This window comes from Onychostruthus taczanowskii, unplaced genomic scaffold (genome assembly GCF_017590055.1).
Source record: "Onychostruthus taczanowskii isolate IOZ18803 unplaced genomic scaffold, ASM1759005v1 scaffold28, whole genome shotgun sequence".
Taxonomy (NCBI): Eukaryota; Metazoa; Chordata; class Aves; order Passeriformes; family Passeridae; genus Onychostruthus; species Onychostruthus taczanowskii.
The window spans coordinates 7,903,789-7,920,855 of NW_024500128.1; the positions used below are offsets into that span (position 1 = coordinate 7,903,789).

Here is a 17,067-nt window from a genome sequence, read left to right on the forward strand (position 1 = left end):
TTGTTAGGTTCTGCTTGTTGGGGTTCTTTCTGGGACAATGATTGGGATATCCCCTCTCCCTGTCTGACACCTTTTAACTACAGAAGTAACAAGCAAACCTTTAACTTTGCTGTCTTTAAGCCTATTAGAGAAAAAATAGAAGATGCAGCACATCTGTTAGTGCGAAAGAGCATTAAGGAAAAAAAAATTCAGTTGCTGACCTGTGCATCTGTCAAAAAACAGAACTAGTCAGTAAATACAACATTCTGTCTTACAATTAATGCTATCATGACACTAATAAATCTTTCAGTACTAAAGTAGTTTTTATGGCTATTTAAAAGCAGAAAAACATCTCATTTCACAATCAGTGGAGGCTTTACCTGTTACTGTCATGCACCAGGGTCCACAGTGGACTGGTGGCAAACACCAGATGCAAGGACTCCTGGATCCCTGACTACCTAATTCAACACTGGTTTCCTGTGGTGTAAAAGACAAGGTATTTTGAAAGGGGGAGATGCTGGAGTGCTTTGGACTTCAGCCTGCTCAACCTGCTCTGAACCACTCTAGGAGTCAACACCACTGATTACAACGGAATTGCGCTGAGACCAGACTTCTTAACTTATTATCCTTAAAAGATGAAAGGGAGGATTTCTCCAACCCGGGGGAGCACCCCAGAGAGTGAATGCCTGAAGAACGGGGACTCCACAGTGCTACAGCAAGAGAGACCATAAAACCCAGGCAAGGCCAGGCCAACACCACGGACACCACGCAGTTGTGCTGGCACAGCAACACAGCCCAGGGCTGGAAACATTCGCACTTCAGAGCCAACAGGCAGAACCCTCAACAACTGCAGCTGCTGCCGATGGGAGAGAGCTTTTATCAGCTCAGTTCACAGCTCTTAAGGAGGTAGTTTTAACATGTCAGTGGCAACACCTTGGTATAAATTTAGCACTAGGAGTTCCACAGAGTCCACAAGACTTTGGGAAACCCAGGTATTCGTGTCCTCTCTCCCTTCACCCCCAGCTGCAGCTTCCTCAGTTACTCCCTTCTCACCCCCAAAAAAGGTCCTCACTCCTAAGTCTGCATTTCACCTGATCTAACCATTGACCCGCAGATCATGTGTTTAGGATGTTACAGTGACTGTACAACAAGGGAAGAAGCAAAATATAATGTTGTTAACAAAAAACCTCAAGCAAAAAAACAGAACCATAAACAGAATTTTGCAGATACTTCTTATTCCATTTCTAGTGTCCTAACAAACCATAACACTCCTTGTTTTCTCAAGTAGGAACACTAAAAACTCCCAATTAAGAGTACTGAAAAGTTAAAAAACACCTAGGGACCCATAGTTGTGGACGTCACCATGTTTGCATGCAGCATTCTTGCCACATATATTTAAAATACAGCCAAAATACACTTTTAAATACAAAGCAAGGCTTTAAGATGTGGCTCTTTACATAACCTATTAGAGAGCATGCCTTTGAAGACTGAATGAAGAAACTCCAAACCCCCAGCTCATGACTGACACATTTCTGGCCTACAAGGGCAGAAGTTTCTCCAGGAAAGCAAAAATTTTATACTGTGGGATTTTTGGTATTAGTCTCTTTTGGATTACAATCTGTATGTCTATAACTAGAATATAATTGAGTCATAAAGTGTGCCTGGATACTCCAGCTGGCTAGAATGTGAATTAATTCATCAGTCCGTAACTTCAGAAATCTCATTGTTACACATTTCCCTTTAATAAGAGCAGAATTAACTTAAGAGATGGGACTCCTGCTGATAGTTAAAAAATTTTATGGATGCAACAACCTTAAAGTCATGTTTAGCCTTCATCTTGAAAATGCCATCAGCTGCAAGAAGCAAAATTCAGGCTCCAACAGGGAGATTCTGGCAAGAATTATGGAGCTAGTAAAATCAAACATGAGAAAAGTCAAACCAAACTCAAAGAAAAAAACAAAACAACAAAACAAAAAAAAACAGCTAACCAACCAACAAAATCCTATGGTTCTTAACCTAGAAGATAGCACTAAGTAGAAAGCATAAACAGCATCCATTAGACTGCAATTCACAAAACATTTCTATTTATTCTCCCCCTCCCTTTCTTTTACAATGTCTAAACCTTCTGCACAGCTATTACCTCTTCCATCTACTAGGTCTTGCTGCTGCCTCTGTGTTAAACAGAAGCAGTAGGACAGAGCTTTTATGTATTTTTCAGCGATGAGGTCCCAGCCACACACACCACAGGACACAAGTTTGCAGCTTTGAAAGAATCCAGCCAACCAGTGGGAATGTGGCTTTGGACAAGCCAGACTAATAAAATGTAACATGTGACAATAACATTGCCTGTTTTATCCCTGCTGGCGGGCTGCCACCACATCAAAGAACTGAGGCTCTAATGATGACTACTCCAATGCTGCAGTTCTGTAAGAAAAGGAATCATATTTTTCAAACTCCATTGTATTTAACAATTGGTTCATTATGTTAACGAAGCACTGTCTATGTATACAAGTGTGTCAGTGCATTGAATTATATCCAGTGCACTAAAAAATTTGTATTATTGTTTCCAAGGTTATTCTTGCTGCTGAACAGCTTTTACAAAATAAATCAAAGTAAAAAAATGAAGATCTTTCATTAGTCTAACAAAGGAAATGGAAAAAATCACATAAAAATAATAGATAGTATTCCTTTAGCAGCTCTATTAATTATATTTTCACTATGTTTATATGCCAGTCAGCACCTGCTTTTTGAACAGCTTCATATTCAATTTTGTGAAGCTGAAATATGACAGGTACGACAAGGAGCAATAAAACTCCAAATGCATCTGTTTGGCACCTAAACACTGATTTTAAGCAAGCCCTACCTTTAACAAACTGGCTTAAGACAACAAAGTGGTTTTGAATTCTTTTTGAAAAGGTAGCTACCTTTTGGTTCCATCCATCTTTGGGCAAGTCTTCCATCAGCAGCAACTGACACCCTCCTTCAGAATGGGTGGGATACAGCTGCAGTGGCAGGACTTGAGCACTGGCTCCTTCTCCTATCTGAGAGAAAGGAGCTGCTGCTCCTTTCCTGCTGCAAATCCAGGCAGGGAACATTTTTATTAGTCAGTGGGGTTTTTTTAGGTTTTTTTTTTTCCTCTCCCCATGAGCTGCTTCATAGTCCTTTATGTTAAAGAAACTGCAGTCTTGTCAGCTGCTAAAGGCACTGACATTTCCCTTTACTATAAACTCAGGATGTGCAATAACATTGGAAATCTTAGCAATATTCATACCAAAAATCTTCACTGGTTCCAGCTACTGCAATACCATTACACTTTCTGGGTAAGAGTTCATATAAATTTGCAGGTCTGTGGGAACGAGGCAAGAGCCTCTCTCTTCCTTCATTCCCTTAAAAACTAAATGCCTCAAGTCAGAGTCTGGAGCCAGAATGAAGCACAGAGTGACACTTCACAGTACAGTGAGACATCAATATCCCTTTCTTGATCACTGCATGAACAATGCTGGTGCTCACTAATATTGCATACATTTAGACTCGTGATGCCAGGATTGTCTCAGTATACTGCTATTACTAGTGACAGTACTTGCAGAAACTTTATCTATTCTTAGTCTACACACATGGCAGGAGCGATGTGCAACTTTCTTTTCTCTAATTAAGCGTTTCACAATCCTTTTTGAACTTCATTTTTCCCCACAGTTTGAGAAATATTGCACCGAATCAATTAACAATCCCCAAGGGTCCATATTTAGGTCTGAAACCAGATTTAGGTTAGAAAGCTCCTTTTAAAAAAACCAAAATCTTACTGTTGACCTTTTAAATGCAGTGAAGTACAATGACTTCCATGAAAAAGACAAAAAAACAACCACAATTAAAATGACATTGGCAGAAGAGAAGAGACAACTTGAAAGAGACTCTTAAAAGATAAACTTGCTAAGTAAATCTAAACTTTAGAGAGAACATAAATGTAAAGCAGCCCATGGCTCATCCACAGCTGCATTTCTATTAACATGAAATTGTCATATGAAAATGCTCCTGTAAATTTTGCTCACCATATGAGATCTGTGCTTTGAAAAGAAAACACAGCTTTCCTCCTCCATCCAGCCCATTCTTTTTTTTTTTTTTTTTTATTTTGCTAATGTAAAGATTCACATCTGCTAATTTAGTCCATGTTTGATGATCTCATAGGTAAAAGCAAACCTGGAGGGAGACTGTATGACCAAGTTTAATTATAAACTGTTCCTTTCTATAGGAAAGCCTTGTTTACCTCCAAGGCTGAGGAAGTTCATTCCCAAGCTTAGAGAAATCTGGTTTTAGTACAACTTGCGTTAAGACACACGAGTGGATTTGAATGGAATAAGCCAAAATAGGTGTTGTCCCCAAATATCCATCTTGTGCCTCTCATGGAAGCTGCTTCTCCTGCAGCAGGAACAGTGTGACTGTAAATCCACAAAGTATCCAGGTAACCTAAAACGAGCATTGGCTTACCTAAAATAATTTGTGCTGTAAAAAAACCCCAACAGCTAAGAATTATACATAATGGGCACAAATTAAAGCATGCAGGCTTTCACTGAACACAAGAAATAACACCCTCTTATGAAATAGCTATTTTTGGGATAATCAAAGAGAAGACAGGATAGACTAGCCAGCATCCTGGTTCACCTGTATAGACCCTGTGCAGTCCTATTATTAACATCTTCTAGAATAATCAGCCAAAGAGTGAAGAAAAAGATAACAGACAGTCAGCATCTACCATTCATTTCTTCCCCAGACTGCATTGCTAAAAAGTCCACAAAAAGATCCCAATGCAAATTCAGACACCAACTCATTTCCATTTCTCCCCTTATATGACAGAAAGACTAAGGCATGAAAGATCAACACTCTACACAGTTCTGAAGCCACAATCAAGTCTTCATATTAAAAATTAATTTTGGGCAGAGTTTTAATATTGCTAGTACAGATTTATGGAGGAAGGAAGAGTCTGGATGCTATTTTTCTAATTTATAATTGAGGAAAATGATGGAACTGGGGGGGAAACCCAAATAAACCACAGGTATTCTGGAAGAGAGTAACTGAATTCAGTCAAGTCCATCTCTCAAGAAGAACACGATAAAGGTATCAGCCACCTGCGAGGTTTACTGCAACTTAATTAATTCCCACCTGGTAAGAGAGAGAGGGTAGTAAATAAGAGACAGTTTTGCCCTCCTTGTTTAAAGCAACTTTCCAAGAAAAAAGCACTTGTGAAACCCTGACATCAAATAGTACATGTCAATGAATGAGCAGAAAATTTTCTTTACATTCATTGGAAGCAGGCACAGAGGCTAATTCCAAAAGGCACTTAATTATATATCCGTTTTTTGGGCACATACTCTCTGAGTGAGACTAATTTTGCATGATCAAATTTAAAACCATCATTGGTGAACCCAGGTTAACAAACCTATAGAAATGCAGAGGAGAAACCTCAACTTGAAAAAGCTCTGTGCCTCCTGAAGTCCAAGCTGTCAGAAGTCATGCAGGGGAGTGTAAAATTTTATAACATTTGGTGGAAAACTACTCATGAGCTCTTTTAAGGCCAACACCTGCCAGTACACCACCATCAATGGTTCTGGTTTCACAGTGACATTTCTTCACTTTGAAAATATTTTACTCTCTCCATTGCTAAGCAAAACACGCATACACGCAGCAAGTAAATTAGAATAATGTGCAACTGAATATAAATAAGTGTTTCCAAGTATATGCAATAAGCAACCTTAAAAAACCTTAGATTTTCCTTTGATTTCTTATATGGTATTTGTACTTCAGTTTTTGGAACAGCCTCAGTACCCTGAAAGATAAAACATTGGTGTCACGCTACAGGGACGGGGTTCTGTTGGGTTTTTTTTTTTAAAGTAATATTATAGTGCTGATCATTTGAGTACTGTTTTTCTTGATGGTAAGAAAGAGAGAGAAGAAACCAGTATGGGAAAGTTTTTAGGATTTTCTGAATATATGTCAAATGGTGACTGAATGAGCAGATCCACCTGGGACACAGGCACTGGCTGCAGCGTCTGGTCAGTGGGTAAGTCGTTTCTCTTTTCTGTCTTCCTCCCCTTTATCATCTCTGACAGCTATAGCCATCTGAGGGATGAATCATCTCCTCCACTACAGCTCTTCTACTGAATAGCTGCTTTGAAGGAAACAGATTGAGGAAAAGTTAGCACTAAGTGAATCAAAGGCAGAGCTGTGTGTTCTGAAGTATCTATCACCCTATATAGTTTCAAGATTCATTCCCACATTGCTCCCAAACTTGAAAAAGGTAAATATGCATGTTTGTGTGCATAAGTAGAAGGAAGGGATGCTTCTTTCCCATCTTTCCATGTCAGAAAGAGGAGGGATGACACTCAAACTTCATTCCCTCATTTCCATTTCTCTCTGCATGGGGAGCAGGCTGCTATTAAAGTCTTCTCCATTTTGGCCTTACTTTCCCTCTCCTTCCTCCTCCTACCCATAAAGTGGCTAGAGGAAGCTTGCAGATAACTTGGCAGGCTGTGTTTGAGGAGTTTTACCCAATATATTTCAGCATTGATCTTTCTTGTCTCTTTCAAATCTTACATTATAAAATTAAAAACAATGTACTAGGAAAGTAAGCTAATATTACAGATAAGGTATGAGGGTTTCTTGAGAGTTACTTTAAGCTTTTCGTAAATAAAACCAAATAATTTCCATATTGTTTTGCTGCTGTTTGAAAGGAGACTTCATAATATTTTTTTCAGTTTTGTCCCCATTGTACTTGGTTCATCATGACTAACATGCATCTTTCCCTGAACTCAGTGTGCAGTGTCTACCATTTGTTATATAAGAAGAAAAAAGTAAAATATTCTTCACTCCAGAAGGCAAAAGAGACAATTTCTATGCTTACTGAAAAATTTCAGCAAATGAAAATGGAAAACCATGGCAGGTCAAAAAAATCAACCTACAAAGTTAGGTTTCACTTGGTAACTTCCTTTTCCTCTAAGGGGGCTTTCAGAATGATTAAAAATCATACTGCTGTGATTCCAGCCACCCTCTAGTACCAGGTTACTTCAAATTTCACACAGGAATTTCCCAGGCATGTGCCACAGAAGGGTTAACTACAAGTTAAACTCATTGCACTGCATGAAGAAATTACTAACCCATTTCAGTAATACATTTTCAGTGTGAATTCAAATGCTCTCCTCTCCAATAGACCTTTATAATGTACTGAGTCCCCAGACACACCAGGGTCTAAAGCACATTATAAAATGCTTTTCTTCACTCTGAATACTATTTACGGAAATAATAATAATTCTAACCAGGTAACATGCTGCAGTATTTCAAAATGTTAAGGGTAAGCTGTTAAATATTAAAGAGGTTGCTTTTAATATTAATACATGGGCCACAAAAACAATCTCAGAGAAGTCCAGAATATAAAATACAGCCCTTGTATAACTTGTTTTTGTTTGTTCCCCCCACCACAATTCCCTAAAAAGAGTTTTTTATTCACAATTTTGAATTTGTTAACTTCTGTACACTGCCTCCAGTCCGTCCACAGGGCCACTGCTTTAGAACTAACCAGATAAACAGAACAAGATTCTGTTTTTTCTGAGATTCCCTGACATTCCTGAACAGAACAACAAAGGTCCTTCTCACAGTGCACCACTACTTAAGTTCCAAAATCCGCACTTGCTGCAGCCATTCAGTATGATTCTACTCCAAATGCAAAGCACTGACAAGAAATTTGAAGACTTTCCACCCAGAGGTAAAACACTACCACAATTTAACAGCTGAAGAAACTAAGGCACAAAAGTGTTAAGTGGGTCACACAAGCAGTAAATGTCTTATTCAAACAGCTGTTCAGAAAGAAAAAGCAAATTAAGAAACCAGCTAAACATATCAAAAACCTTAAGCAGTAAGAGAGGAAGAGGGTTACGCCCTTTATAAAAACACCTTCTACCCCACGTACATTCATAGAAAAATGCACATGCGTTGAAGTAAATATAAATGCAGAGGAAGGCATGCAGAGAAGAACTTATTCATGAGCAGGGCCGGCTGAGCGCAGGTACACAGGCACTTACTTGATCTATTTCCATTAACTTGGGGAAGGCACCTGGCCATTCGATCGCCACCTTCACTATATCAGCAGGAGGGGGCATTGCGACGCTGCTGTTCCTCGGAGCCAGCACAACTGGACACTAAACACTGCAGAGAGCCTCTCTCATTCACACCTGCAGGGAGAGAAAAAAAAAGAAAGAAGAATATTACAGCAGTTCAGGCAGAACTCCAGCACTGCCTCTTCAGGCTCCTACATTTCCCCTGGCTGGGCAGGTGGATGGAAATGTATTGTGTGTATGTATGTGCAGGAGCAGGAGAATGGCACATATTACAGGAGCAAGCACAGGACACAACGCCACGGCACGCTGCACAGCTCGACAGCCTGTTAGAAAGATGGCTGAAGCACTGAAATGTACGGTGAATAATAGGCATGCATTAGATTTAAATAGAAAAACTATTTTTAAATATTATTAAATATGCTGGTGGGGAAAAAGTGACAAACTAGAGAAAGCTTCTGTTACAGTGTCACTCCTGGAGTCCCAGGGAACGGAACCAATTCGGTTAATGCTGGTGCTTCAGGAGAAGAGATTGCCCAGGAAGTTATGGCCAGGAAACACGGTTTCTTTTAACTATAGCAATGATCTTCTGGGTGTTCACAAATAGATCACTGCACTATAGCAACCAGTATGTCAGGAAGAAGGCAGAACACACAGCAGTTTCCACATATACATACACACACGCACACACACATCCTCACCTCACGGATCCAGAGATACCCACATATAAATACTTCTTTATGGTAGATCTCAGACACATGAATACACAAGGATGTAATATACATTCCCAGTGACATAATCACCTACATAACACGTCATAATTCTGCAAGAATATGAATATCAACAGGATCTCCTGTCAAATAGTGTGAGCTGTGAATTTCAGGGAAAGAGGAAAGGGGAAGAACCAAATCCTCAGGTTTTGCAGAATTGAAGTTCTGTCTCTTCTGACTCATCAAACTTTATAACCTTCCAACAACAACAATAAATATTTATCAAGAGTGTAGTGCCTCTCCGGGCTTGCAGACAAAGCTTTTGCACCCCTCTCAGCTCAGTGGTGACAGGACACCTTCTCTAGCAGCAAAGTTCTGCAGTTCTCAGACACAGCAACCCCTTCTGTAGATGGGGAGGTTCCTGCTGGCTTTGCCAAGCCCTTCACAACCACCATGCATGCTCTGCTGAGACCCAGCAAAGCGCCATCACGTACCACAGAACAAGAGAAGCTGTAGAAATCCCCAGCGGTGCAGTCCCACTTCTTCTTACAGAAAAAGAGAAGGAAGTGGTGAAAGCATGGAGACATGTTTGCACATACATCCTTTCAAAGAGCTAAGGCAAGACAGGAGCTGGCTGAGTATATCAGATATCCAAAGACACAAACAGGTACAGGTTAAAAAAGGCTTTGACCACTTTCAGTTGCTGCTTAAACTAACCTGGTCTAATGACCTTTCTTCAACTGCAGCAGAAGCTGGAGCTCAGATTGGTCTGAACAAAATTGTGAAATCATCCCTTTATTGGGAAACGTTGTACCTTTGTCTCAGACTACTTTTATAAGTGGGAGCTCATCCAGCCTTGTGGATGTCTCCGTTTTTCCTTCTTTTATGTGTGCCTCTGGTCTGCTCTGAAAAGGCAAGCCCTGCTACATTCTACATAAGGCTCTCAACACATAATATAAAAGCAATTTATGAACTTTAACACTCCAGCAATTTATTTCCAACAATGGCAGTTCTGACGCCGACAGGATCGCACATCACCACAAAGCAAAGCACAAGGCAGTAAATGAGAAAATGGACGGTCTATAAATAAAACTGGATTGCAGGAAATGCCTTGAAAGACTAAACAATGTGATTAAGAAACACTGTGATATTGTCTACATTTGGTAGATGTTACAGGAAAGGGAATAAACACAAAGCATGCAGCTGGCTTGCTGGTCATTGAGAAAATCAGACATTTACTTTTAGCTGTCTTCTACTCTGTAGAGCCTTAGCAGATGCAAAGTTCTTGCAATTTCTCCCCAAAACATCAAACACCCACCATTTGCATCTCCAACCACTGGTCCCCTTGCTGTGCAGTGCACTGGCTCAGTCAACCAGCAAAAGAAAAAAAAGAAAAAAAAGAAAAAAAAAAAAAAAACCGAAAAAAGCACTTTTGGTCATTTGTTTTTGACCATGTTTGAGTCAAACAGCTACTCAGAGGTGATACAACACAGGAGAGGGGAGGAGAAGCATTCTTGGCAGCAATGAGCTGTTAATCCACCTCGACAGTCAATTGAAACTGAGACCTTGGCACCTTCTGCTCCTACACTCGCAGTGTCGGTGTTTCCCACCTCCTCAGCAGCGCAGTCCTTGGTACTCTCAGCTTGCCGGTGTTTTGGTATTAAGCTGTTTGCAGCGCTTAAGTGGGGCTGACTCACCCAGGCTACTCCCTGCATTCCCGGGCTTGGCACCCCATCCCTGGCAGGAGAGATGCTGGAAGCCTCAGCCAGAGCCTGTATCTGCTGGCCACAAAACAAAAAGAGCATCAGCTCCTGCCAGACAAACTTGAGGATAGCTTCAGCTGAGTAAGCCTTTGTTTTCAAAAGTTTTCTTTTTCCCCATCACTTTTCCCCTACACTTTTAATGAAAAAAAATCATCATGGGCAAACACTTTTTTTTTTTTACTAAGAAGTAACTTGTGGCCCAATACATTCCCTCCAAAGCTGACAATAAATGCTGGAGAAAAAACACTGATTCATGATCACTGGCTGTAAGTACAAAAGTAAAACAACATTACACAGCAATAAATTTGCAGAAAACTTCCATTTTCCCATGCATATGAGGGCATTAACCCCAATTTTGCTGTAGCAAAATGTGGGCTGTCTTGACTCACACAGGAAGAAAGGTTTAAGGAAGCAGAATCAAAGAAAGCTGATGGTAAGATAATAAAATTCAGCTATAGAAAATAAGCACTTACATTCCAAAGGAAGGTGCAAGAGAAGTCTGCCACAGCATTCAGCAGACAATTTCACTGTGACTAGTTTTAATGTAGGCTAGCATAGATCTCCTACATAATTATAATTATTACTATACATATGCTTATACTGTCACAAAACACAAAGCAAAGTGACAGATCTTTAACTAACACAAATGGATGTAGTCCCACTTCTCCCACCAGAAGACCAACTCAAAGATAACAATGTGGTCTGAATGCTGAAAAGTATATAAAATCATCACTTTGTTTCTGTTTCTCAGTGGCCATCCTAGTCAAATGTGCTTACTTCTTCTTTCTTAATTTATATTCTTATGAATCCAGCAACATACAAAAGATAATTCAGTTTTGTTCTACCTATATGACAAGGTCAGAAACAAATACTCTTTTTGGGGTTTTTTTTAAGGCCAAAATTGATGTTCAGTTGTCATCCCAAAAGTATGGGACTGTAAAGAAAATGCTACACCCTACAGTGCTGACAGTTCAAAATCACCTACTATTTATTTCCATGGTACGCAGTGTGCTAGACACTGCCCAGCAAAATAAGGAAGGCACAAATCCTGGTTTGAAATGGTTCTAATTTAGTAAGCAATTTTCATTATGTGCATGAAGAGCTAGAACTGTTTTCAGCTGCTTTTTGTTATGCCAGCAGCAGTTAAACAGTGAAAAGGATAGGGATGTCACTGAAGGGTCTAGTTATGGAGTTTTCTCAAGTACAATTCCTTTTTCTCTCCCAGTGGGATCTGAGAAGCACTGACATGTAAGAGCAACTTTCCAACTAATTTTTACAACCTTTATTTTCAAGGCAGAATCTGAAGGCAAGCAGGACACACATGCAGGCATGAGTGTATGAATGGAAGGAGGGAGTCAGAGGAAAAGGAAGGGAAATTCCCATAGTTTTTCCTAATGCATGCAAGGAGATATAACCTGGGGAATGTTTAAGCAACTTACATGCTCCACAGCACACTATTTTATAATTTGAGGGGGAAAAAGCACAACCAAAGCATGTCTACCACTTGAACATACTTTCTTCCATCAACATGATTTTGCAGAACTCTGACAGATTATCCCATTAAAGTGTCAATTTTGCAATGTATTGCTATTATCACATGCAGTATATTTATGCATTTCAACCATACTATGAAGGAATTCCTGTGGTCTACTAAGTCAGAGTAATAAACATCCACGCTGGAAATCAAAGTATGTTAAATTTATTGTAAAAATGCATCAGCACAGATATGCAAGCTCTCGATTTACCTGCCTGGCTCTGAAGGATGCATTCAGCACAAATGTCGGTAAAACATATTGAATTTTCCCCTTCTACCTATGCACTGCATGTGGAAAACAGGATTTTATTCACGTATGAAATTAGCTCCCAGTGGAACTCTTTTTTTTTTTTCAAACTTGTTTTGCAATTTCACTGGCACTTTCCATACAAAGACCTCAAAGTACTTGAAATAACTTAAAGTTATCAGTGCACATCTCTCAGGAAATAAATTCTATTCTTACTCCACAGACAGAAGAAAAATGCAAGGCTAATAGGAGCTATATGACTTGTAGCTCTACTCACAAATGTAAAAAGCAGCCTGGAACACCTTATGTCTTCTTTTACAGAAGAGAGGTAATACTCAAAGAGCAGGCCAGTTCATTTCACGAGCAGCTCGAGTAAGAAAATTAATTATTAGAAAGTGACCGAAGGAATGCCATGTGCACTTGAGAATTTAATAAAACAAAGCATGTGTTTCTCCTGCCTGGACAAAAGGCAGCACGTACAGCACCTGGAGCTGGCACAGATCCTGCCATCCCCTGACATGAGCAGGTATTTGCATGGCATTTCTTGAAGGTGATGGGAAAGCAGGGCAGTGAGGGCAGCAGGGCCAAGCAGGATGTGGTGGGTGCTGGCAAGGAGCTGAGCCCTGGCCAGGCCCACAGCAGGAGGAGAGGCACAGCTCCCTCTGCTCGGCACCTTATGTAAGGAACCACTTCTTGTCAAACCCCATCAGCTTCCTCCGCTTCGCTCCTGCCGCCCCAGCAAACAGAAACTAAGTGGCAAGTTCAGCTGGAAGGTCCCTCGGGGACCAAGTCTGATTAACGATTTTAGAAAGATAATCCAACGCTGGATTAATATCCCCCAAGAGAGTTATTTTTGGAGTTAAACTGCATGACTGAACAGCCGAGTCTAAGGAGCTGTAAACATGCTCTACCGTCTCTACAAGAAATGAAAACAGGGCAGAGAAGCCAGGGGTTGGATGTACACTTTGTGTACATAAAAAGGCTTTCATGTTGCCTTTTTCCTTCTTAGGCATTCAGGGCTATTCACCCCTAAACCAGACAGGGGTCAAAGGCCCAGCAGACCCATGTCAATAAAATCTGTGGATGTTTTGACACAAATGGAAGATGAAGCTGTACAGAAGCTATGAGCTTTACTCTAGTAAGGGATGGAAAAACCGCAAGTCTCAAAAAGCAGGCAACCTAGGTGGGGGTGCTACCCCTCTGCAGCAGCCACCAACACTGCAGGAACACCTGATCCCCCTTTCATGGTTCAGAGCAGTCCATCAGCTTCCAAACAGGAACATTTATTTGATGCTGAACCCTAAGTCTGCTGATTCATAAAATATCATTGGATCAGGAGTGAAATAATAATGTTAAAATGAGCTTTGTACTCTTCAGGTTTAAATACACCACCCTTCCTCTCCAAAATATGTGGAGACCTAGAATTGGAGAAGATTTTAGGATTATGGGCACCAAACATACAGAACGGGACAGGTTTTGCCACCGGTAAAGCTGTCCAGGAAAGACAGCTAATATTTGTGTGGTTGCCACCTATCTCATTCCTAGCATACCCATAACCTTTCTTCACAATTTCATTCCAAGTATTTTCTCTATCCACAGTCATCTTGTTCCTCTTACAGGGAAGCATTTTATATGGTTGAGGTTTCATTATGTTTGACAGGCCAGACCAGTTTCAAATAGAGCACTCTTCAAAACTAGAGAGCAAAGAAGGCTTTAAAGAGTACTTCAAAAGAAAATGTGGAAAAAACCAAAATAGACTGGGTGTACTCAGAATATAAGCAAGAAAGTTGCCTGGTCTTGCTTGTAAAGCACATATTGAAACATATTAGAAAAATTTAGGTATTTCTTTGACATGAACTCCCCCATTTCTTGGAAGACCATTCTCCCTTTACTAAGAAACTCCTAGTTATGTCTGTAATTCGTATGATGACAAAAAACTTAGTTTTGATTACTGAAGTTTCTATCTCGAACTTTGTGGCAATTTAATTAACTCACGTATAACAGCCAGTCAGATAAAGATGTTTGTTCACTAAAGACATTAATATCTGAGCTCTTTAAACTAGAGACCAGGAAAGTATCAAACTCAAGCACTCAAAAGACAATTCAAATAAATAAATAAAGAAATAAACTAATTTAAAATAAAATCATAAAAAACCTGGACTAAACCAAAATGCACTACCACAAGCCTCCCACCAATAGCAATCCAGCAGTTAAAGATCCAAGGCTTCACAAAAAAAAGCATGATTTTTCAACCATACTGAGTACCTACTTAACATATGCAATTTAAAGACCATGGAAGGTATCTAGTACAGGAAAAAACCAAAATGCTACTCTGAATACAAACTATAACTTAAACTTTTCACAGTTTGTCAGATCTTGCCCACTTCATTTGGGATTGTTTCTCATCATTTGGCTTGAGTCCAGATGTTTCTAAACTGAAGGAAGTAGAAAAAAATATCCTTTAAAATCCAGTTAAATATAGTTTTATTTTCTCACCTTTCAGGGTAGTCTCACATAAATAACCTGCAAGGTAGAAAGGAAGTAATGGGCAAAACGTAAAACCTCAATTTCCACCAGTGGTCCTACTGTTCTTAAAGAGCTGTAAGTTAAAAAACAAACTTCTCAGCATAAGAAGTTTGGAGGGCATAAGAAAGGAAAAAAGACATTGACACTGTGAAATAACAAAATAAAGCAATGAAAAACATTACAGGTAGAAAGAATGGAGTAATTTTTTTTTGTTTGGGGGAGGGAGAGAAGGTAAAGGGGTGGTGCTTTTTAATGTTTAAAGTAAGTACATTCCAAAGGAGTCCCATGAAACTGAGAACTGAATAACTTCATTAGAGGCTGGTTGAAAACAAGCTGAAACAAAAAAGAGAAAGTTTATCAAAAGTGCTGTGAATGTTGAATAAAACTCAATTAAGGGTAAAAAATAAGAAAAGATCACAGTCCTCTTTTCAGCTATTAGCATGATCTGGCTATGGCACCTCATACTTTCCTGGCATTTGGATAAATCAGGGGGCTAGAAAGGACACAAAAAAGAGCACCGTGAGTCAAGATGATAATACAACAGAAACTGAGTCAAAACAAGGATGAGTGGCTATATCCCACTCTTATAAAGGAGATAACAGATACAAGAAAATAAGCTCAGAGTTGGGGAAAACCCTAAACTTCCTGCTGGAAGGAAGATGAAGCAGCAGTATAAAAAACAAAGATAATTTGTTATCCTATCAATGTTTATTATACATCCAGAGGAATGAATGGAACTGCTAGGAAGTCAGCAGTCAAATGGAGGAAGAGAGGGCAACAGAGATGTGTGAATGCTAAAGAAAACAACCAAGTTAACTGACGGCACAGACAGGATGTTGAAGGTTGAAACAAACAGCATTATTTTCTAACGTAATCATTCTGCACAGAACAATCCTACGGAAAAAAGTAGTATTGATATTCCACAGTGAATAAGCAAAATGCTCATCATAAGTAAGAAAAACAGCTAAAGAAAGGGTGGATACTTCTTGCAAGTCTGGGGAGAGCACAAAAATTTTGAAGACAACCAGCCTTTTGTCAGACACTGACACTGCTCTTCAGAGATGTGCAATTTTGACTGCCACAGTATAAGAATCATAAAGCTACTAGAAGCCATCCAAAGGAGAGCTGTGAAGAAGGTGAAGGATCTAGAGGGGAATTCATATGAGGAGCAGCTGAGGTCACTTGGCTTGCTCAGTCTAGAGGAGACCTCACTGCAGTCAGCAGCTTCCTCATGAAGGAAAGCAGAAAGGCAGGCATTGATTTCTTCCCTCTGGAGACCAGCTAGAGAACCCAAGAGAATGGCATGAAGCTGAGTCAGGGGAGGGTTAGGTTGGATATTAGGAAAAGGTTTTTCACCCAGAGGGTGATTGGGCACTGGAACACGCTCCCAAGGGAAGCGGTCACAGCACAAAACCTGTCTGAGTTCAAGTGTTTGAGCAACACTCTTGGGCACATGATGTGACTCTTGGGGTGTCCTGTGCAGGCTAGGAGTTGGACTCAGTGATTCCTGTGGGTCCCTTCCAACTCAGAGCCTTCTATGATACCATAAAAGATAACAAAAAAACAAGAGAAGGAAAGAAACCACCCGTCAGCAATCTTGCAGCAGAAATACTTACTGCAATCCATGCATCAAAACACCTAATAGTCAAAATGCCCCATGTTTTTCTGACTTTCCAGCACTATACAGACTCTGAATCCACCCCTGCAGGCTTCTAGCTCTCTGTCAGTTCACTCTTATAGACACAAAAAATAATTTATCCTTAACACTTGTGGACTTCCCAGTGCTGGCTCTGTGAAGGACATTCAGCAAAACTAGACAGCATATGGAAAAAACAGTGATGGCCACTCAGGAAAAAAATGCCTGGCACAGTTAATATTAGAGACCATGCCTACAGCTAACATTTATGGAATAACTTGAGCTATTCTGCATTAAATAGAATGTCAAGACTAAGCTGGAGTTTAATTAGCTGTTACTCTGCACTGGGTGATTGGAAATTTGCACAGAGTAGTCTTCATATTGCACAGAATAGCTTATGTTATATCACGTGGTTTGTTATCCCTTTCCCCCATCACGTGGCCTTTCCCTCACCTGCCCCAGTACTCCCTGGTGGTCTCTCCCCTGGGTTACCCCTCCCCTAGCCACTCCTCACTGGTGTCCCATCAGCTGTGGACCTCTTCCTCTCTCCCGATTCCGCAGGGTATAAAAGTT

General features: G+C 40.1%; 1 protein-coding gene across 7 annotated transcripts in view; it reads right to left on the reverse strand.

Moving 5' to 3' along the window:
• ELMO1 (engulfment and cell motility 1) overlaps nucleotides 1-17,067 on the reverse strand; it is a 302,722-nt gene that overhangs the window by 244,823 nt on the left and 40,832 nt on the right. For 4 of the 7 annotated variants that reach the window (XM_041407809.1, XM_041407811.1, XM_041407810.1 and 1 more), the window contains one exon: nucleotides 8,046-8,195. In XM_041407809.1, the coding sequence (XP_041263743.1) occupies nucleotides 8,046-8,123 (78 nt within the window). In that variant the 5' untranslated portion in view covers nucleotides 8,124-8,195. Of the gene's footprint in view, nucleotides 1-8,041; nucleotides 8,196-17,067 lie in introns of those variants that run through there. The other 3 variants (XM_041407814.1, XM_041407813.1, XM_041407815.1) reach the window with 2 other exon arrangements.